This window comes from Mangifera indica, chromosome 5 (assembly GCF_011075055.1).
Source record: "Mangifera indica cultivar Alphonso chromosome 5, CATAS_Mindica_2.1, whole genome shotgun sequence".
Taxonomy (NCBI): Eukaryota; Viridiplantae; Streptophyta; class Magnoliopsida; order Sapindales; family Anacardiaceae; genus Mangifera; species Mangifera indica.
Genome location: NC_058141.1, coordinates 10610662 through 10632554, shown reverse-complemented (window position 1 = coordinate 10632554; position 21893 = coordinate 10610662). Strand labels below are relative to the sequence as shown.

At 31.8% G+C, this 21893-nt stretch overlaps 3 protein-coding genes across 3 annotated transcripts; all 3 read left to right on the top strand.

Moving 5' to 3' along the window:
• Positions 1–5824: 5824 nt before the first annotated feature.
• On the top strand, positions 5825–8974 carry LOC123216278 (protein NRT1/ PTR FAMILY 2.13-like). The gene is made up of 4 exons (XM_044636686.1): positions 5825–6130; positions 6208–6425; positions 6837–7408; positions 7894–8974. Exons 1-4 carry the CDS (start codon positions 5935–5937, stop codon positions 8786–8788), a joined length of 1881 nt encoding a protein of 626 aa, XP_044492621.1. The 5' UTR covers positions 5825–5934; the 3' UTR covers positions 8789–8974.
• Positions 8975–12446: 3472 nt separating this feature from the next.
• LOC123217226 lies at positions 12447–17599 on the top strand. Its single transcript, XM_044638070.1, has 4 exons — positions 12447–13303; positions 13386–13579; positions 16831–16905; positions 16989–17599. The coding sequence occupies exons 1-4, from the start codon at positions 12646–12648 to the stop codon at positions 17376–17378; spliced, it is 1317 nt and encodes a 438-aa protein (XP_044494005.1). The 5' UTR covers positions 12447–12645; the 3' UTR covers positions 17379–17599.
• Positions 17600–20365: 2766 nt separating this feature from the next.
• On the top strand, positions 20366–21182 carry LOC123217365 (thioredoxin H7-like). The gene is made up of 3 exons (XM_044638364.1): positions 20366–20576; positions 20680–20802; positions 20876–21182. The coding sequence occupies exons 1-3, from the start codon at positions 20445–20447 to the stop codon at positions 21011–21013; spliced, it is 393 nt and encodes a 130-aa protein (XP_044494299.1). The 5' UTR covers positions 20366–20444; the 3' UTR covers positions 21014–21182.
• Positions 21183–21893: the final 711 nt, after the last annotated feature.

Genomic DNA, 21893 nt, shown 5'->3' with positions numbered 1-21893 from the left:
ATGATGTCAAAGAACAACCAAGTTGAAGAATAATCACAAGGAGAATAGCTGATTTGTTGGATTTGGTTGATATTTGGTAGTTTTTGGTCGGAACAAAGTAAAAAAGATTGAAATTATTGAACTAAATTTTTGAAAATGGGAGGGAATAGGTGAAAATGCATTTTATATAAAATAAAACCATGTGCATAAATAATGTACATAAACAATGATAAATTTTTATATAATTAGTGTGAGATTTATTTACGTAAACTTGAATAAATAAATAAATCAATCATAATTCTAAGATCTATACTCAAATTATAAAATACTAAATTAAACTTTAAGGGTTTAGGAATACTAAGAGTGCCATGCAATTTGAATCCACAAATCATTTGAAATTATCTATTGAGATCATTTCTCGACGTGACTTAGTCTTTTACTCAAGAAACCTCCTTTAATGACAGCTTTGAATAGGTAAATTATATTGTATTAGGTTTTGGAACAGTGATCTAATTAATTTATAGTAGGGTAATTGACCTCTCACCAAGATCCAATAAATCTCAAGACCCATACTTATGCTATCCACCCAGATCATAACTTTTAAACATATAGATTTTATTTTCATCAATCACTTAAACCTATCGGTAAACTAATATTAGACTATTTAATTATCCAGTTTTATTAAACAAAAAACATAATTAATATTAACCTACATCAGGAAATTTCTAACAGTTAAATGTTGTTTTATTACTAATTTAAAATTATTCAATTATACGATAATATATCATTATTTGTACATATTATTTATACATATAATACTACTTTTTATTTATGAGTACGTTTATTAAATATAAATGTATAATTATTTGGGTATAAAAATGAGAATCACAGTTACTTTTTTATTCTTAAAATATTATTTGAAGCAATATCCCAAGAATTAATTTGTGGTGATACATTAATAAACTCAATATAGGTGGGTCAATACTCAGTACCCCAAAAACAAGTCACAGCTCTACCGAATCCATAAACTCAACTTATAAAGTCCGTGGCTGGCCAACTCAATCGGATAATGACTTTCATATTCTATTCTAATGAATGTTATTAGTCTATTTATCACCAATTTTTTTTTCAACTATGTTAACGTCCATGTATAAAAATTCCAATTTATATTGTCGAGAAGATAAGGACGTCATTGTTGTGTGATCTTTCTGATATGTCAAATATATAGCAACTAATTTATAAAACTTTCAAATAATAGATCATTGTAGGTAAGAAAGTAGGTTTATTATAGCCTTTGTCAAGATGAGGGACCTACGGTGGAAATGAGTATGAAGAAGATGGTAGACTGTGGAAAATATGAAGAACACGAAGAAATTAAGGAAACTGAGGGCTCACGTGAAGTTGACTTCACACCACCATTTGAATCTTTTCTTTATACTATTTATTAGAATTGGGTTAGGGTTTTTTTTCTACTTACGTGATTCTAGTCACGTTTCGCAAGCTAGATAACTAGTTTCATTACTTGAAAAAAAATCTTCATATATCATACGGTACTCTCTATTTTGTTAATAAGTGAAAGATTCTATGTATTAAATAAATAATTCATGATTGGTGATTGCAATTTAAAGTCTTACATGAAACAAATTATGACAATTACAATTAGGATATAATAAAACTCGAATAAGTTTACTCAAAATACATGAAGAGATGAATTGAGATCGGTAAAAGAAATAGATGTGACATTAAAGTTTTAAAGTGATTTGATTCAATGATTAAAATATCCAAATTTATTTTTTCTCACTAGTTTAAGTATATCATAAGAATGACACAAAATAATATATGGTGTGTCAAGTTTGTCTATTTTCACTTCTCTTGTCCTCAATTCTTATATATCTTCCTCCTTATATACAAGTTTTTAGAAAAAAAAGTATATTTGAAACTATTTTAATTTAAGGTTTCAACCAATAATCTGAATTTAAATAAAAGAAAATTACGTCTACATTATTAATGTCTTTAATCATGGTGAAGATATGGTTGTTATGAATATGTTGTGTCATAGAATACGAATGAGTCCCTCTTTTGCTAACCACCAAAAAACTTTTTTTTTTCACTTAGTTACTAGTCGTTTGTCATGAAATCTGAATTTCAAATTCATTGTGAGTTTTTGGCTTGAGAGTTACTTAATTGTTATTTTTTGGTCATTGCGTCTAGTTAAACCTTCAGATTTGACGTCAAAGTGCTCCGTTTAACCACACAACATTTGCTTCCAATTCTTGAAGTGTGAGGAAGACTTCAAGAATTTCGAAAATCTTTTTACCTTGTGAAGATCTAATTGTATTGTTTTTGGATTATGCAAACTGACATTATCATGATTTTGTTCATTGTGAGTGTTGTATTCATCTTATCACTTTACTTTTCTTGTGGCATACCACTAAATGTGCATCATTTCTTAGTGAACCTTCATAGTCTGGGGGTGGCTTTCTATGTTGACTCTTGCCTCAATAATTGAGAAGGCTTGATTGAGTCTTCCACTAATGTGCGAGGGATGAATTGCAACAAGTGAAAAAAAATAGACATGCACTAATATTTTTCACATGACTCGATCCAATAATCAGGATGCTTATGTCTATAATATTCTCACTAATTTGAATATTGTGCAAGAATGATACAAATTAACATATGTTGTGTCTAGAGTTTTGTTTATTTTCTCTTCTCATTTTCTTTCTCTTATATATATATATATATATATATATATATATATATATATATATATATATATATATATAGAGAATAAAAAAATACATTTGAAACTATTTCAATTTGTGACCTTAACCCATGAGGCAATTAATTGCGACAAGTGAAAAAAATAGACATGCACTAATAGTTTTCACGTGGCTCGGTCCAATGATCAGGATGCTTACGTCCATAAATTTGAATATTGTGCAAGAATGATATAAATTAATATATGTTGTGTCTAGAGTTTTATTTATTTTTTCTTCTCGTTTTTTCTCTTTTATATATATATATATATATATATATATATATATATATATATATATATATATATATATATATATATTTAGAGAATGAAAAAATATATTTGAAACTAGTTCAATTTGTGACCTTAACCCATAACTTAAATTTTAATTAGAGTCAATAATGTCTACGTTAATGATATCTTTATTTACGTAGAAATAATAACTATTACGAAGATGATGTATCATAAAATTTAGATAAATACTTTCTTGATAACCGTAAAAGAATTTTCTCTGTATAAATTGTATAGATTTGGAATTGTCTAGTCAATAGTTACTTATCGTAATGTCTGAGTCTCAAATTCATTATGGGTTGCGGATGAAAGGGTTACTTAGTCATCATCTTTGATCTTACTTTGAGAGTTAACTTTCAAGTACTCAGTTTGACTGTTCATAACATCACTGTAACAATATCCTTCCATTCTGTCGTCCGTATGAAATTGTTATGTTATGAGATCATCAGTTTTATCCAATAATTGTTTTTTTAAAAAAGCAATATATGTTAACATGATTAGGCTGGATTCAAAATACGCTAGCCTTAAATAAGGTCGAGTGAGTTTGAAATCAAGCTCGAGCCAATATTTTTGAGCTCGAGCTTGAGTTTGAGCTTACTCATTAAAAATTTTGATACAAAACAATGTCGTTTTTATTAATATATATTAAAACGATATCATTTTAATAATATGCTAATTTAAAACTCGAACTTGAAACGAATCGAATCAAATTTGAGCCGAGTTTGAGTTTAACTGCAATGAGCTTGAACTCTATTATATGTAAATCGAACTGAGCTCAAACTCAAACGAGTTTAAACTCAATTCGATTTCAATCTAACCCTAAACATAATCATCAAATAAATACAACTAATAATAAAATATTGTGTAGGAATACAAAACCATATTTATATATGTGATTTTTTGAACCCATAATTGATACATCATATAAGTTGACCTCTTCATCTCATCTTCCACATTAGTAGATGAATTGTGCATGCGTACAATTCTACTGTGGATAATTCCAGTGGTTAGCATGGCTGCCATGGCATGTGCCAGAGTAAAAGACTGAAGGGAACAGAAAATTTTTGTAAAACAATGAGACCCATTCACAGCTTACACGTCCAACATTTTTTTAAAATTTCAAAGAAAAATTGTTCGAAACTGGAGGCATTAGCATTTCCAATGACGACCTCCTGATTATAATTATCAATATTTTACGATATATTATACGTATTTTATGATATAATATAATATAAATGAAAAATGATATGTCTCATAAGATGTATTATAATTAATATGATATAGCAGACGTATCTTATGATACGATTCGTATTATCGATACATGTCGATTCATTTGTTAGAGAAAATGATAATATAGGAGAGGTGTATATGAAAAATTTTAAACTTTTATAGATATTCATGATATTTTTTAAAATGATAACGTGTCTATTATATTTTTTATTATTTGATTAATATTTTATTTCCTAAAAATTGTGTTATACAATATGATATGATATATAATATATAAAATTAAATTTTTAATAATTGATATAACATATAATTCAACTACTATACTTTTAACCATAGAAGAAATTGGTTTAGGTATACGTTTGTCCATGTGATGGAACCTTAGCTGCCCTGAACTTTCACATCTTTGTCCTACTGTATTGTTGCCCCGTTACCTTCGTATTTAGCACCTCTTCCATCATCCCCTCCTTTCTTTATACGTTAAAATTTCGGGTTCATCGTATTTATTAATATGTCCATACAGTATACCTCAGGTTTTGATATGATAAGTAAGCATTTAACTTTCTTGTTAGAGTTAAATTACTGGTGAGAATAATTGAGGCTTATATTTAATATATGTACATATAAAAGGGGTACGATAAGAGTGTCTAAGGGCGTCAAATGGCTAAAATCTGATAAAACCCTAATACGATAAGATCTGATATGATAATGTAATATATTGAGTGTAGTCCATGGGTCTTTTGGGTTAGGCCTTGAGCCTAGACACAAGAACCATGCGTCAACTGGACTCGTTATTGTTTACATAATTAATAAAAAATTTAAAAATAATTAATTAATAATTATAATATAAAATTTTATTTTTTATTAAAATTAATGGTCCTATCTGAATGTTTGTTACTGTGCGAGTCTTAGGCCCAACTGAATCTAAGAGCCTGGTGGGTTGCACAAAAAGCTGACCCAACCTAGAGCATTGACACCTCTAAGAGTAACTATATTTTTTTTATAACAATATTATATGTACTCATTTTGAGTATATAAATAAGTATACATTTATGTGTTATTATATGATTAATTATTACATTGTCTTTAATTCAAAATTATCAAATTTTATGATAACACATATCAAATATATATTCGTTTATGTACTCAAAATATGTATACATAATTTTATTGATTTTGTTACATCTTAGAAAAGTTGGGTTCGACTTTCGAGTCTCTGTTATGTATGTAAAATCTCAAAAAATTACTTAAACAAAAAAAAAAAGATTACATGTAGTTATATGAATTTAATTTGAATTTCAATATATTACTATATAACTGAATAATTTTTAAATTAATAATAAAATAATAATAAATTATGCAACTTAATTAATACTTAGACGTAAATAAACAAATAAGAAAAACTAATTATTTACACTTATTTTAATTACATAAATAATTGCATATTTAATATATATTATTATATGATATAATAATTTTAAATTAAAAATAAAATAATATTAAATTACCTCATAAAACTTATAAATATATGCTTTGTTAGGGATAGTACTTGCCAATATATAATATATGTGCGCGCTCTCGCCATAAGCAGCTCGTTAAGGCAAGCGCTAAGTTTTCTCATGCCTGGTAAAGGGTCGAGTATAGAGGTGAAGTAAGAAATTTCCAAGTAGAAAAAAATCATGGCGGCCAGGGGTAAAAGCGAGTCAAGCTTGTTTTCGCTATACTGTCTGACAAAATGCTTTCAAAAAGCAGTAACGTCAACCTCGGCAGAGAAGGGTCCGGAGCCAGAAGAAATGCACGGCAACGGTTTGTCAGATTCAAAGAAAGCTGCAAAGAAGAAACCTGGAGGATGGAAATCCATGCCTTTCATCTTAGGTCACTCTCTCTCTTTTCTCATTGTTGTTGACTGTAAATTAAATTTGTTGTTTATGATAACTAAAAGTGATGTGCAGGAAATGAAACATTTGAGAGGTTAGCAACGTTTGGATTGGTAGCCAATTTTACAGTATATTTGGTGAACGAGCTTTTCCTTGAGCAAGTTGTGGCTGTAAACATTATGAATATCTGGACGGGTATTACCCATTTTGCACCTTTACTTGGTGCTTTCATCTCCGATGCCTATGTTGGCAGATTTAAGACTATTGCTTTTTCCTCCTTTGCATCTCTACTGGTAAATTAACTTTCTTTCTTCTTCACAAAATACTTCATCATCATCTCTAACTTTGATGTTCAACAATGAAAGCAATAATTAATTAAGAAAACAAGCCAAAAGACTTTGTCCTATCTACTGTATGAGACAAAATATCTGAGCAGGCGAACCTTACAATTATGTGGCCTGTAGAAGACGCCTTTGGTTTGAGAGACTGGTTAGCCTCTAGTTCTATTTTGTTGTACAAGTAGTTAATAACAAAGCTGCATATTCTGTCGGTTTCCAGACCTGTTTTGGAATGATGTGGTTTGTGAAACGTCCACGATAAGTTTGAAGTATATTGAATTTATCTTTGATCACGTTCATTTGAAAACTATTACTAAATTATTCAATTATTTGATTTTATTATATCAAAATGATAATTATTTTCAGGGAATGATGATAGTGACGTTAACTGCATGGCTTCCACAACTGCATCCTCCGAAGTGCAACGCCAAACAACAATCTCTTATTCGATGCAAAAGCGCTAGCAAAGCTCAACTGGGTGTTCTCCTAATGGGTCTTGGCTTTATATCAATTGGCTCCGGTGGAATCAGGCCATGTAGTATCCCATTTGGTGTTGATCAGTTTGATCCAACAACTGAAAAAGGTGTTAAAGGAATTACCAGCTTCTATAATTGGTATTACACTACGTTTACTGCGGTGATTTTGGTCTCTTTAACTGTGGTGGTTTATATTCAAACCTCGGTGAGTTGGGTGTTGGGATTTGGAATTCCGACTATACTCATGGCGTGTTCAATCGTTCTATTTTTCACTGGAACCAAACTTTATGTGTACGTTGAACCAGAGGGCAGCGTCTTTTCGGGCATTGCACAAGTGTTTGTTTCAGCTTATAGCAAACGAAAACTTAAGGTTCAAGATGAAGAGTTTAATGGGGTTCATTTCTACGATCCTCCATTGAAAGCCACTCTTTTGTCAAAGCTACCTCTCACCAACCAGTTCAGGTTAAATATTTGTTTCATTATACAATTAGACTACCTCTCACCAACCAGTTGAAGTTAAATATTTGTTTCTATTATACAATTAGATTGTGCCTAAATTTGATAATACAATTAATATCAAAATTCTAGTAGGGCAAGAACGCTAGTCCTATAAAAAGTGATCGTCAGATTCTTAAGTGAATCTCATATTAATAAAACATTAGAGAGATAATAAACATGAATATGCATCTTATATTACTTAAAAATATTAAGATAAGACTGTTTAAATAGTTTATGAACTTATTAAATTGTCTAAACCTATTTTGGTTTATAAAACCCAAAACTCTAAGCAAATTAAACAATATTTTATTAGTATTCCAGACTATTGGACCTGGGATAAAATTGCCTGTATATATAACACAAGCTTCCTTAATATCTTACGCTTGAGTGGAAAGACACTTAATTTGATGATTAATTAATGCTACTTTCCTTTTGATTCTGCTGATCAGATTCCTAAACAAAGCCGCTATCATAGTGGACGATAAGGAACTTGACACTGATGGATCTCCCACTAATCCATGGAGGCTCTGCAGCATCCAACAAGTAGAAGAAGTGAAGTGTGTAATAAAGATCATTCCCGTTTGGGCTTCAGGAATTCTTTGCTTCGTTTCCTTTACACAAGAAAAAACTTACACAGTGCTACAAGCCTTGACAATGAACAGACACCTCGGACCCAGATTTCAAATTCCAGCAGGCTCTATCTCAGCCATATCCTTGCTCACTATAGCCGTTTGGCTCCCAATCTATGACCGCCTAATAGTTCCATCTGTCCGAAAAGTCACCAAACACGATGGCGGCATCACTCTTCTGCAAAGAATAGGAATTGGGGTCGTATTTTCAATTCTATCAATGGCAGTTGCAGGACTGATAGAAAAAGAGAGAAGGGCTGTAGCCAATTCGCATCCAAACCCACTTGGCGTTGCTCCCATGTCTGTTTTGTGGCTAGCTCCTCAGCTTATACTAATGGGGTTCTGTGAAGCATTCAGTATAATCGGACAGATTGAATTCTTCAATCAACAGTTCCCAGACCACATGAGAAGCATAGCCAATTCTCTTATTTCTTGTTCCTTTGGAGTCGCAAGTTACTTGAGTAGCTTGCTGGTCAACATAGTGCATTCAACCACAGGAAGCCATAGCCACCCGAATTGGTTGACAAATGACATCAATGGTGGGCGATTAGATTATTTCTACTATCTTATCGCCGGGATGGGAGTCGTTAACTTCATCTATTTTCTTTACATTGCATGTCGTTATCGTTACAAGGCTAGTGTCCAAGTTGAAGATCGGAAAACCTTCAATGATCTTGAGTTGGTTCAATCCAACCACGAAGCAAAAGAAGTTTAATATTAAATAATGTAGCTTGCAGCTAGTAATAATGTATGGAGATGTTGGAGAAGAATTAAATAGGATAGTATTTATTTCAGTCATTATGTATTTATTTTAGGTCTCCTATGAGACATTGAATAAGAGATGTACATATATTTAAAAAATAGACACAGCAACTAGCTCTCTACTGCATCATAAAAGGAATACTCTTCAGAATTAAAGCCTATATTAAGTAAAATTCGAGTTTGTGGTGCTGAAGGGACTAGAGCATGTTATTTTATTTGGGAGAGAGTATGATATAAAATGATTCGTTCTCTCCGTTGTTCTCTTGTTGAGTAACGTAAAACTATTATGCAATATAATCTATCAGGTTTTAAGGAGCAAAAACTAATTAAATCACATAATTACCTATATGAACACAAAATATTTTAGTCTTGTGAACTAAACTTTTCAATGTGAAAAGGTGAAAGAACCACAACAATATTAAGCACTATCAATCAACAATGGGAATGCAAAGTTTTCCAAATATTTTAATCTTGTGAACTAAATCTTTTCAATGTAAAAAGGTGAAAGAACCACCACAACAATATTAAGCACTATCAATCAACAATGGGAATGCAAAGTTTTCCAAATATTTTAATCTTGTGAACTAAATCTTTTCAATGTAAAAAGGTGAAAGAACCACCACAACAATATTCAGCACTATCAATCAACAAAGGGAATGCAAAGTTTTCTTTAAAGAAAACCAGGAGGCATATACCAACAACAAATAAGATCGAACAATCTTGACCAAAAGGAACAAACTTTTATAAAGAAAAGGAAAATTTCTCACCAAAACAAGGAGTCAATTTCGGGTTCAACAACTCTCTGTTTAGCACTCCAAAATTAGTTTCCATTGTTTAAAATGAAAAAAATGAGTCACAAACTTGCACATAAAATTGTAGCTTAATTAAACCACAGATCGGGATAGATTGGAGTAGTTGATTAAAATTGGTCATAGCTTTAAAACCCAAAAATATTGTCTCTTTTCTTTTGTCTTTCATGTTATTTTCTCATTTCTTCTTCTCCTTCGGGGTTTTATTTTATTAATCTCCACATGGGCTTTACTTAATCCATCCTTACATAGAAAAGAAACCCAACCAAACAACCCCACTATTTAGAGAGACTAGCTATCTCGACTAATGTACGACAAACTTTAAATTTGTCTCTTGCATCTGTTGACATATCATAACACTTTAGTATAAATCTTTTCAAGTTCTAATAGTTTTTCATGTAAAAAATTCCTTATCCAATGATATCTTGTATCTATATGCTTAAACTTAACACAAACTTTGGAATCCTTAGCAAAGTGTATTACACTTTGATTTTTACAATGAGACCAAGCTCTATTAGAAATTTCTTCATCCATAGCAATTCCTTGTTAACTATTCGAATTGTTCAATAGTTCAACAATGAAGTCATTTAGTTCAGTGATTTACTCAAAGGTACTTGAGTTGACAATGTTCTTAGGTTCGCATTTGTTCTCTACTTATGTTCGTAGTTGCTCATAATGGCAATTATTATAAAGTTCTTTAGCTTGTCCTTGTGTTATCCCTAAGTTCATATTTACCTAAGTTCTTAAGTGTGCATATGTTCGCTTATAGGTTCATGTTTATTTAAGTTCGATTATTGAGTTTTGAAGTGTATCCTCTATTTATGCTACCATCCATGTTGTTCAATAGTTGTAGTTGTTTGTGCTAATAACATAAAAAATCTTTGAGTAAAACATCACACAAATTCAAGAACGTGTAAACAATTACTGATTTGGCATGATTTTAAAATTAGTAACGTGTAACTAATCCATGAGACTTTCGACCAGACGATGCACCGATTCGTGCAACATCATTTGTTTTGATTTGTGTGTTGGTTGATGCACAGATTCGTCGCATAAAGTTGTGCAATGGATCAAATATATATGTGCGACGTTATTCAACCATTTTGATTGGATGATAGGTGGTTTTCGTACCAAAAAACTACAGGGAGGGAGAGAGATTGCTGGTGGTAGGGTTGATGATGTGTTGGAGTAAATCACTTTGAAGAACAATTGTTGAAAAGAGAAAATGCATTTTTTGGGGCTGTAAATGTAATGTTTTGAACTTTGAGAGGGGCAGCTATTAACCCTAAATTATGAAAACCTTAGATAATGGGTATGAAAAAAATAACTTTTTAAAACCAAGTTACAGGAAAATTGTTAATTTTCAAAATTAAAGTGGACAAAAAGATAATTTTTTTTCTTTAAATAAAATTAATAAATGACGTTTTTACCACTATACTAACTGCAAAATTTAATAGCTAAGTGAACATATTGGTTTTTAAAACTTTATGGGTGAAAGATGGAATGCACTAAACCTTGGGTGGGAAAATGTCTTTTTGCCTATTTTTAAATATGTTTTATTATCACAACATAATAGACATTACACTATTTATTTAGTCATAAAACTTAAAACAATGTTTACATTATTAATAAACCAACAAAATAACAAGACATAATTATTTTAAATTAGAATTATAAAAAATTGATAGAACTAAGGATTTAAACTTAAAATCAATTTTAATATTGTATTTATTGATTTTTCTTATTTGATATTATCATTTTGAGTATAAGTTTTTGCATATGAGACTTAAAAATTAATAAAATATAAATTTTAATAAGGTTATCAATAAAGTGTTGGAAAATTAGTAATATAGCCACATGGTATCCATATAAAATATAAATTTTAATTATTTTCATAAAAATATTTCAAAATATTAATAAAATAATACTACTATGTATAAATAAATTTTACTAATTTATCAGTATAATTTATATAATTAGTTGATCTAGGAGTGAAAAAAAATACACAATTACATTATTTAATTAGATATTATTATTTCCGCTTAAATAATTTAGGCCAAAAGAGATATTTCTATCCAAAGTTTAGTTCATTACCAACTTTTCACCCACTAAGTTTCAAAAATCCAAATATTCTCCCTATTAGCTATTAAAGTTAAAGAAATTCATTAGTTATAAGGGTAAAAATATAATTTAACTAATAATATATAAAAAAATAAATTCTATCCCCTCTTCTCATGTTAGTTTTAAAAATTAATAATTTTCTTTTTAACTTAGTTTTAAAAACTTACATTTTTTCCATCTTTTAGGGTTTTATTATTTTATCAATAACAACGACCCCTCAAAATTTAGAATATTGTAATTACATTTTTACAAAATGTATTCTCTCTTTTTGACAACTAGTTTTTTCTATGATTTACTCTGACGCGTTGTCAACTATCTTGTTAACACTCTCTCTCTTTTTGGTAGTATTTTTAAAGCTTCAATCATGACTGTTTGGCTGAAACATGAGTGATCTTTCAATGGTCAACAATGCCATGATTGAAGAGGAAGGAGTGGGTCAGTTCCTCGACCCTCTCATCTTCTGGATTGTGCGTAAAAATGTTGGGTTATATTAAGTTTTTCTCAATTAAAATTTAAAAATAAATTAACAAGATTTGTTTATCAATCAGTATATGTAGTATCACTTTTTTTATTAAATAAAATTATATGAAAAAAAAAATCTTTCTAGTTAATCCTATAGAAATGTTACTCCTATAGAGTATAGAATAATTTTAGTCGGGCTTATAAAGTGGACCAATTTTGCACCATCAATCAAAGAAAAGGAAAATTCTAAAACCCCAAAATCTACTCCTCTCGTTTTCAGTCTCACTTGCTCCCTGTTAAACCCATTCGCCGCTTCTTATCCCACACGCATTCTCTCTCAATCAACCACCACCACCTCTGTCGGTGGTGCCTGCATTCCCTATCTAACCCTACCTTTCCCTAACCTTCCGTCCCGATAATGGCGGCCAACGCTGCTTCCTCCGACCTCTCTGACGGTCCTGTCCTTAATGTTATCAACAAACGCCTCCGTGCCCTCCGCAAAAAATTAAACCGAATAACGCAAATGGAAGACTCCCTTTCCCAAGGGAAAACGCTCAACAAGGAACAAGAAGACGTCCTCCGGACGAAGCCCCAAGTCACCTCTCTTGTCGATGAACTCGAGAAGCTTCGTCTTCCTTTGGCATCCGCTGTCTCTGAGGAACTCGCCCTTCATGACAACAACCAAAACTCATCATCGCCTCCCGTTAGCCAGAACGACGCCGAAATCAACCAACCTCAACCAGTAGATAACGACGCCGTTTTGTTTGATCTGCTCAACTTGCTGTATTTCGGGTCTTTGTTTGACGTGAAGTCGCAGAGTGATTTCACCGCCACTGTGTTGACAAGAACGCACGAGAGAGGATGTTGTTTGACGTACGATTACGTGACTGATGACGCTACTGATCTGCTTGGGGAGAGGGATTTAGATATGATTTCGATGCTCAGTGGATTGTTGGTTTCGCGACCAATTGACTCGAGTCTGTCTCATAAGAACGCGTTGCAGCGCTGTATTGAGCACGCCAGGCTCTGGGTTGCAAACGCTGACCAGCCTATTGAGCCCAATGCTAATGTCACTTGTAAATTCAAACTTTTTTGGCTGTTTCATTCATAGTTTTGTTTAGTTTTCTACGCCTGATTTTGGTTTTTGGGTTTTTGTAGATGCAGGATTGAGGAAGAGGCTGAACAAGATTATGGGTTCAGATTATTTTACGACCACGCCAGAGATGAAAGCCCCTGTAGAAATGGCTGCGGCAGCAAATTATGGTTCTTTTCAGGTACCAATACATGCTTCTGTTGTTCCAGTTTCGGTGCCAGTCCTGGTGGAAGGTTCAGCTGTACAGTATCAGGAGAAGGTACTGCTTAAATTTATATAGTGTTCCTTCATGAAAATAATCGTCTGTGGAGTTATAGTAGATGTGCTCAAATGTTCTATTCACTGATTGTAATTTATTTATTTTTATTACTTGAATATATTGTGTTTATGTGATAGAAAAAAGGTTGTTTTGGGTTGTTTAATGTGCTGCTGTATGTTTTGGTCTTGTTTAGTGAAGGTTTTTTTTTTTTCTTTTTTTTAAAGTTACATTAGGGCATGATGAAAGTGTTCTGAACTTATATTTTCTACCACCAAGTTACTCTTTGAAAGAAGCCTATATGTTGTTTTTTAATCACCTATTTATGGCTGCTTCCACCTTACCTTGATATTGATTAGATTACCACTTAATTCCATTTCTCATCTTTTAGTGTGAAAAAATGGGTATTAGAATTTTTATAAGCACTTACTATAGAGTGGAGATTTGTAGGTATCTCTTATCTTTTTCAACTAGACATTTAAAAAAAGGGAATCAATTCTTAATCCCTGTGTTGAAAGCTTTTTGGTACAGTTGAGTGTGGGAATTTTGGCATTGGGTTATTTTAGTTACATATGTGTTGAAGTACATGTTTTGTGTCGCTCTGTCAGCATAAACTGCCATTTCTCTGTAACACATGTTCAAATTTTCTATCTTGTAAATATGGGTTTGCCCAGGCACTTGTGGTGTGATCTCTGTAGATCTGTTTGAAAAAGTCTAATCAAACTTACAAATTCAAACCAAGATCCTCCCTACACTAGTGTGAGTTTCATTTGATATGAAGACCTCGTTTACGAATCCCAAGAATTCTAGCCAATCAATATAGCTAGTATTAACAATTTTGAATATTAGTGTTTTGTATTTCTACATTTATTTGTGCTGATGATACTCCGAGAAATCGTAAAAATTGTTTTAATATTATTGGCTTGATTAGTAACATTCTTATTATTGCCCTTTTCTTTGCTCCTACATAACCCATCTCCATTGTTGATTCCTTATTGATTTAAGGAGAAAAGTGATCATCTGTCAACATGAATGGTTTTGCATGGATTGACTGTTGAAGTTGATCCCAACTACTTCGGGATTCTGTTTAAATTGAGTTTTGTTGGCTTGTCTAGTATTCTTGCATGGTTTATGTTTAGTGTGTCTGTTAAGGTCTTGCCTTTTTGCATAAATGAATTATGAAAAGGACTGACAAAAGAAATCTCCAGATATAACCCTTAGAAAAGTCAATATGCAGCTTTTTGGTTTTGTGGACAAAATTAAATTGAATGACCTTAATCAAATATTGCATGTTCACTGTTGTATATAATCCAGCATAAGTAGTTCTTTTGTTGGCATATTTGTAATTCCCAGTGTGGTGAGGAAAAACACATGTAATATTGATTTTAAGGTATCTAGTTTTTCAAGAGCTCTTTTTTGGAAAAAAACAAAAAAAGCAAAATGTTTTAAATGATGGACTAATTGGCTTATCATTATAGTAAATTAGTAAGAAGAGAATGGAAAATACATTGGTGAGGAAGTTTTAATTAATCTGTCAAGGACCAAGGAAAAGTGCAACTGAAAATTAGATCATGGAGTAGATTAATGCTGTTTAGTAAGCAAGTGTCATGCTTGGCTTATATTAGACTCAGTAAAGTATGGTTTTCTAAGAAAAGTTCAATATGTTGGAGGGATTGCTGGTGTTATTTTGAATAGGTTTTGAAGGTTCCCTCTCTCTTGTTTATTATGCTGGTGGTTCTATTACTTGATTGCGCATACTAACACAACATCAAGACTTTTGAGCTGTCCAATTTACTTAACACTTAGTTTGCTTCACAATTTTGACAAGTTAGAGTTTCATGGTTTCAGTACCTTTTACATGTCCTGTATCTTCAGTTCTCATTTTTGGGCTTGCTTGGCTCATGCGTGCATGGATATACTGTTCACTTCATGTTCAGTTATTTATTATACTTAACATAATTTGTATAATTTTCCTCCAGTTTCTTATCTAAAAAACGATGATGCTTGAGTTGACAGTGGTTTTGCCCGACAGTGTAATAACTTTTAAGAACCATCTAAAATTGAGGATGCTGTTCTTTTTGTTATAGATTGGACTACCTTTATCATAACGGAACCTAAACTCCTTAGATGTCAGAATATTGTGTTTAATTGGTGAATAGTCAGGTCCTTTGAGAAGTTTTATGATTCAGTTGTGTCCAAATATGTGTGTGAATTCTTACCCAGTGCAAAGAAAAAAGATACACCATTCTCAATGCAAATTGAATAAATTGTATTCCTTGAACCTTTTGTCAATTTTTCACTTTTTTTTTTGTCATGTTTCATGGGCTTATGATGGTTTAAATGTTGTTCATGTACTTGTATTCACCTGGTTAAATTATTTGAATTAGCTGTTGTTTTGCAATCTGCTTATTCATATTTTGAAATTCATTCTGCTCATAAATGTAATTTTGTCCATGTATGCTTATGTATGTTACATTACCTATATATCTATGTTATTTGCGAATTATAGTTTGTACTCATGGGTTCCCTTGTGATGTGATCAATGCATTTTAATTAGCTGTTGCTCTTTTTGAGGTATATCTCAGTTCTTGTTTGTTTATGATTTTGTAAAATCACTTGTTTTCTTCTATACTTGCTGAATATTCTCTTGGATTGTGTTTTAGACTTTAGCTATGCTTTGAAAGTTTTGTCAAACATCCCACCAGATTCTAGTTATTACAGTTTTTGTGGTTTAACATATTGTTTAATTCTTTTATTGAATTGATATGGTTTGCAGAATTTTTTTCTTAATATAGTAAATGTTATAGTTTGCAAATCCAGTTGCATGGTTTATTGAAAAGTGTTGAATTGACACGTTAAAATACAATTCATCCTATGCATTTCAATCCCAGTTGCTGGTTGTTCACCTGAATAGATCTGTTTTTCTAGCCACAATGACCATATACTCAATCTGGGTTGTTATTTTTCACATGATTTGTGTTTTGATGAGTTATCGGTGCTTGACTAACTTTCTTCCTGAGAGTTATATTTTTATATGTCTCTGTGTGAATGTTTGGTGGTCGTTCATAACATTTTTGGAATAGTATAGTATTTCTTAAATCTTTTCGGTGTTTCCTGGTGGAGATCCTTCTGTCAATGACTAAGCCGAAGAAAATGTGTTTATGTCTGTGCTATTGTATTTTAACGTCAACCTAAGAAGCGAAAATGTATAGGTTCACTTATTTTTAGATATATAAATTTTACTCTCTTTTCAGGATGAAGACCCCCTGAATTGTCAAGAACATGAAACTGGGGATAATCAATTTAGTCCTCCAGAGGAACTTCAAAAGGTACTTCCAGTCAGCCATGAGATTAACTTTTTCCTGTCAATTTTTTTTTTTTCCTTTGAATATGGTTGAATTCTACTTTGCAGGATGAGTTGGAGATAGGTGCAGAAGGTGTCTCAGTCCAAGAAGAACAAATCAAAGAGGAGGCAGAGTTGGAGCAAAATCTTGGAGATGGAGGGCCTAAGGAGCAACAACAGTATGTTCCCCGAAGACCCTATCAGAATCAAAGAGGTGGTCGTCGTGGTGGTGGGCGAAGGGGCTATTTAAATGGTCGTGGCAGTCGTGGCAGCGGCAGGGGAGGTGGAGGCTACCAGAATGGCCGCAACCAATATTATGATCAGTCTGGTAATTATTATCCAAGAAACTACTATAACAATAGGGGAAGGGGAGGCCGGGGTGGTGGGCCTCCATACAATAACCATGGTGCGACGATTCAAGGTGGTTATGCAACAGCTGATGTTGGTGTGAAATCATGATATCATACCTGATTAGGTTGTCCAAAGGGTGTCTGATAACTAGCTTATGTGTTGGGTGGTGAAAATGTTCTTTCCTTTATGAGACTTGCATGAAACTCGAAACATGGTTTTAATGTGGGTTGATGTCTCGTTAAAAGCACCATCCAGGATACCCCTTTCCGTTTTTGTAGTTGAGTTATTGAGGATATTTATCAATTGGAAAACCATTTAAGAGTTGGATATTTATTTTTACCATAAAACTAGCATATTTGTTTTGGTGCCAACCAAGCGCTTGAAAGCCGAATGTCTAGGGACGGATTTGATCCTACCTATTAAAGTTTGAATTTGAGTTGAGAATAAGTTAAAGATTAAATTTGTTTTTATAAAATATATCCATATGGCCAGTTTTATGAACATTGGCCATTGTTCCTTGAACCTATAATATGAATAATCCAGAGGTTGAGGATGACTTATCAGCCTCAATGTTATTTTATTTTTAGGCCAAAAGACTTATTCTCACATATAGTTTAGTTAATCCTTAAAACTTTCACTCGATAAGGTTTAAAAATCTAAATATTTTATTGATTTGTTAATTTTTATTATTATTATTATTATCAATAGTGAAATCATCATATAAAGATTTAATTTTTAAAAAAAATTATATCCTTTGTCTCACTTTACTCTTGATAAATAACAATTTCTCGCTAATTTTTATTTTTCAAGTCTAAAAAATTACTTTCCCTTCTCTCCCAAGGGGAGGTTTTCAGCCTCTTTCCATTTATAGCTGTCCTCCAACCTCCTAAAACATTTTAGTTTCACTCCCTCTTTATCTTTAACTCTAAAAAAATTATTGACGTCTTTTTCTCTTTGTCTTTGGCATCAGAGATGAAGTAGTCATGACATCCTCTTCATCTTCTTCCCATTTCTCTTTTGTCTAATGCAAAAATTTGGTCTAAATCGAGTGAAAGATCTCACTCAATTTTGATTGGATTCAAGTCGATATAAATTACTAAAGAGGACGAGAGCATAACAGACCAGAGAGGATTAGTGGTGTCTTTCTCCCTTGTGTCTATACAAATTTGGCTAAGATCGAGTAAGATCTCTCCCTCGATTTTGATCAATTTTATGTCGGAATGGAGAAAAATGGGAAGAAGATAAAAAGGGGTGTTATGGCGGCTCAAATATGAGCAATACTATGTGTACCCACTTTAGGTACACAAATGTATACACACTCATATGTGTCATCACATGATTGATTATTTTTTTATTCTTAATTCAAAATCATCCAATCACATGATGACACATATAAATGTGTACATATTTATATACTCAAAATAGATACACATAGTTTTATTGCTCAAATATTTCAATTTTAAAAATTTATTTGGGGATACACTAATCCTTAGGTGGGGATAAGCCTTGTGGCCTTATTTCTATTTCGGCACGCAGATTTATTGGTAACAAAATGACACACGTACAATTCACGCTCCCATTATCAATCAAGATCTCAATCACGAATTAGATGCTGGAAAATCCATAAAAAGTCAAAAGTGCGCAGAATGTCAGAACTACAATTTTACTGCTGATTCCATTTCCTATTATTGCCAACGCCTAACAAGAAAAGTCTGCATTTGCCAAATCAATGTCGTTCTGGTTTTTATATTTTTTCTTTTTAACAAATAAGGTTATCCCAGAGAGAAATAGAAGAAATTCCCCCCACTATTAAACTTTTTTTTGTAAGCATTTGATTCCTGACTGGTCTATGATGATTGCTCATTCTCTTGCTATTGCCTTTAGTTTTCTTTCTTCATTGGGCGAACATGTTGTGTACAATGATAAGGGTGTTACAGAGAACCAGAAAAGTTGTTCTTCCTTAGGACCATTAGATGTATAAAGGAAGATGCTCTCACACCAGCCGCAAAATTAAAATGCAAATGGCTTACATATATTCTCTTTCGAACAGTATTATATGTATCCACTTTGAATATATAAATGAGTAAGTGTTATTATATCTTTAATTCAAAATCATCAAATTACATAATAGCTATCTATTTGTGTACTCAAAATGGATACACAACTTTATTTTTGTGATTGAGTACATTTAGGGGTCGTTTAGTTTGGGTAATATTTTATTATCAAAATAACTATATTACCTTGAAGATAATTACTTAAAAAATTATTGAATATAAATGATTATTGTGTTTGATTAAATATAATAAAAAAATACTAATAAATTATTTTACTTAAATACCCTCAAATATAATTATTTTAAAATATTTTTATATTATTTGTTATATTAATTAAAAATAAATTTATTTTTATTTAAAAAAATTAATAAATAATAATATAATTATAATAAAATCAAGATTTGTTTGATAATCTTTTAATACCTAAGGTAAAAGTGATAATCTTGTCATGTCAATATTGATAATAGAATATTACTGTAATTTTTTATTATTAACAAATCAAACAAATAAATATAGATTACTAAATACTTTTTAAATTCCAGTAACTAAACACCCTTACAAATTACCAACTGCTGTGTCCATGGCCCATTTCCCCGTTAAATTTTACATCATTTTATATTTGTCAACATTTCTTTTGAACCAAGTGGTGTTTGTATAAATTCTTTCAAACGATTTAATCGCTCCTTTATTATCCGTCGGCAACTCAAACATGTTGCAATGGCTATCTCCTCATATTAGTTCCTTTGTTCAATACGGCTGACAATTCTCACTACTCAGATTGGTTGAGCATGATTTCATGAGGTTAGATTCTTGGGGTATAAATTAAAGTGTCATGAAGAAAAAATAATGTTAAAATACAGGGCTTTACAATTGACGGCCCGCAACAAAAAGAACCTTTTTGCCGAAATTAAATATACGAATCCGATATTATTGACATTAGGCTAAAATTATAGAATTAAATTGAAAATTTTATAGCCATTGACATGGAATTGATACTTGAGATGATACATGAGTCCTGAAACTTATATAAAACCATCCCTACAACCACACTCTTCACTACAAGCCAAATTAAAGCTCTTGTCTTGTAAGCTGTAAGCAATTTTCCTTTGAGAAATTGAAGATGGGAGCAAACATGTCTGAGCTCGAGAACCCACATGGCTTTAGCTTTGTAAATACCAACCAGCTTATAGAGTGTCAATCCAAGAACCAATGGAAGGCTCAGTTTGATGCCAACAAAGGAAGCAACAAGCTGGTGAGTACCCAATAACATTTCTTTTCATTTTATACATGCATGGTGTTAATATTTATTATCTGAATATTAATGGTTAAATATGGTTTTGATTTTGGTGATGAAGATGGTCGTTTATTTCACTGCTCCATGGTGTAGACCTTGCAAATTGTTGGAACCATATATCAAAGAGTTAGCTGCCAAGTATTCAGACGTTTCGTTTCTCAAGATTGATACCGATAAGCTGATGGTAAATAATTACCATTTTTACATTGAATACGATTATGATGTATGCTTGCATATAAGTTTATTGCTGAAAACAGGCGGTGGCAAGGGAATTTGAGCAGATTGATGTGTTGCCAACCATGGTTTTTGTTAAGAAAGGGAAAGAAATTGATAGGGTGGTGGGAGCCAAGAAGGAAGAAGTGCAGATGAAAATTGAGAAACACAGGAGCTTTTAATTATTACAAGTATTAAATCATACTATGTTACTGCCTTAAAATAAATGAAGGCTCCATAGACCACAGACACACCAGAAGTGGCTGAAAGTCAGTGCTATTTGCTAAATAAGATTTTGTCATTTCTTTAATTTTCATATGGCTAATGCAGCTTGTACTGCGCTTTTCTTTATTATGAATTTTTAATATCAGAACACATCTATGTGTTGTGATCATCCTAAACCATGCAAGCTATTAACTTATTTAGGGAATATATCATATTAACAATTAGTAGTAATACATTCTCATTTGAGATATTTTGTCTAGACAATGAAGATACTAAGTTCTGAAATATAGAGAAGTGTTCTACTTCTCCCAAGGGAAGCCCCAACAACCAAAGGGATGACAAGCAAGGCCCAGAAGCGAAACCTCATTATCAATTGATCAATTCCAACAAAATAGTTGATCTACTAGTTTCACACCACTGAGAGGAACTAATTATTCACTATGGCTTATGAATGCATTGATATCCATAAAAAAACCAAAAAAACAGAGGTTAGGTTCATAAATGTAAATTGTGTAAACTTAATTGCTTGAAATCGATATAATTAATTGAACAAATCAAAGGTCATATCTCATTATTGAACTCTTCGATATCAAAGGTCATATCTCATTGTCACTACCCAGTTTAAGTCATCTCACTTCCTTTAACTTGTTTATTTTTATGTATAGGGTCCATCTCTAGAAATTTCATTCAATAGTTGTAAATATTATACATGTTTTATTGATGATTTCTTGTGTTTCACTTGGTTTTATCATTACTTGTCACTCTCAATTTCTCAATGTTTTCCTCACATTTCATAAATTTGCCCTGAACCAACTTTAATGTAGACTATAAGCTATC

Bases quoted from the DNA above. Each gene is read 5' to 3' on its own strand.
- LOC123217365 (XM_044638364.1), top strand. From the start codon at position 20,445: ATGGGAGCAAACATGTCTGAGCTCGAGAACCCACATGGCTTTAGCTTT. The intron at 20,577-20,679 runs GTGAGTACCCAA...TTGGTGATGAAG, and splicing joins ACAAAGGAAGCAACAAGCTG to ATGGTCGTTTATTTCACTGC. The intron at 20,803-20,875 runs GTAAATAATTAC...TGCTGAAAACAG, and splicing joins TTGATACCGATAAGCTGATG to GCGGTGGCAAGGGAATTTGA.
- LOC123217226 (XM_044638070.1), top strand. From the start codon at position 12,646: ATGGCGGCCAACGCTGCTTCCTCCGACCTCTCTGACGGTCCTGTCCTT. The intron at 13,304-13,385 runs GTAAATTCAAAC...GGGTTTTTGTAG, and splicing joins GCCCAATGCTAATGTCACTT to ATGCAGGATTGAGGAAGAGG. The intron at 16,906-16,988 runs GTACTTCCAGTC...TCTACTTTGCAG, and splicing joins CTCCAGAGGAACTTCAAAAG to GATGAGTTGGAGATAGGTGC.
- LOC123216278 (XM_044636686.1), top strand. From the start codon at position 5,935: ATGGCGGCCAGGGGTAAAAGCGAGTCAAGCTTGTTTTCGCTATACTGT. The intron at 6,131-6,207 runs GTCACTCTCTCT...AGTGATGTGCAG, and splicing joins ATCCATGCCTTTCATCTTAG to GAAATGAAACATTTGAGAGG. The intron at 7,409-7,893 runs GTTAAATATTTG...TCTGCTGATCAG, and splicing joins CCTCTCACCAACCAGTTCAG to ATTCCTAAACAAAGCCGCTA.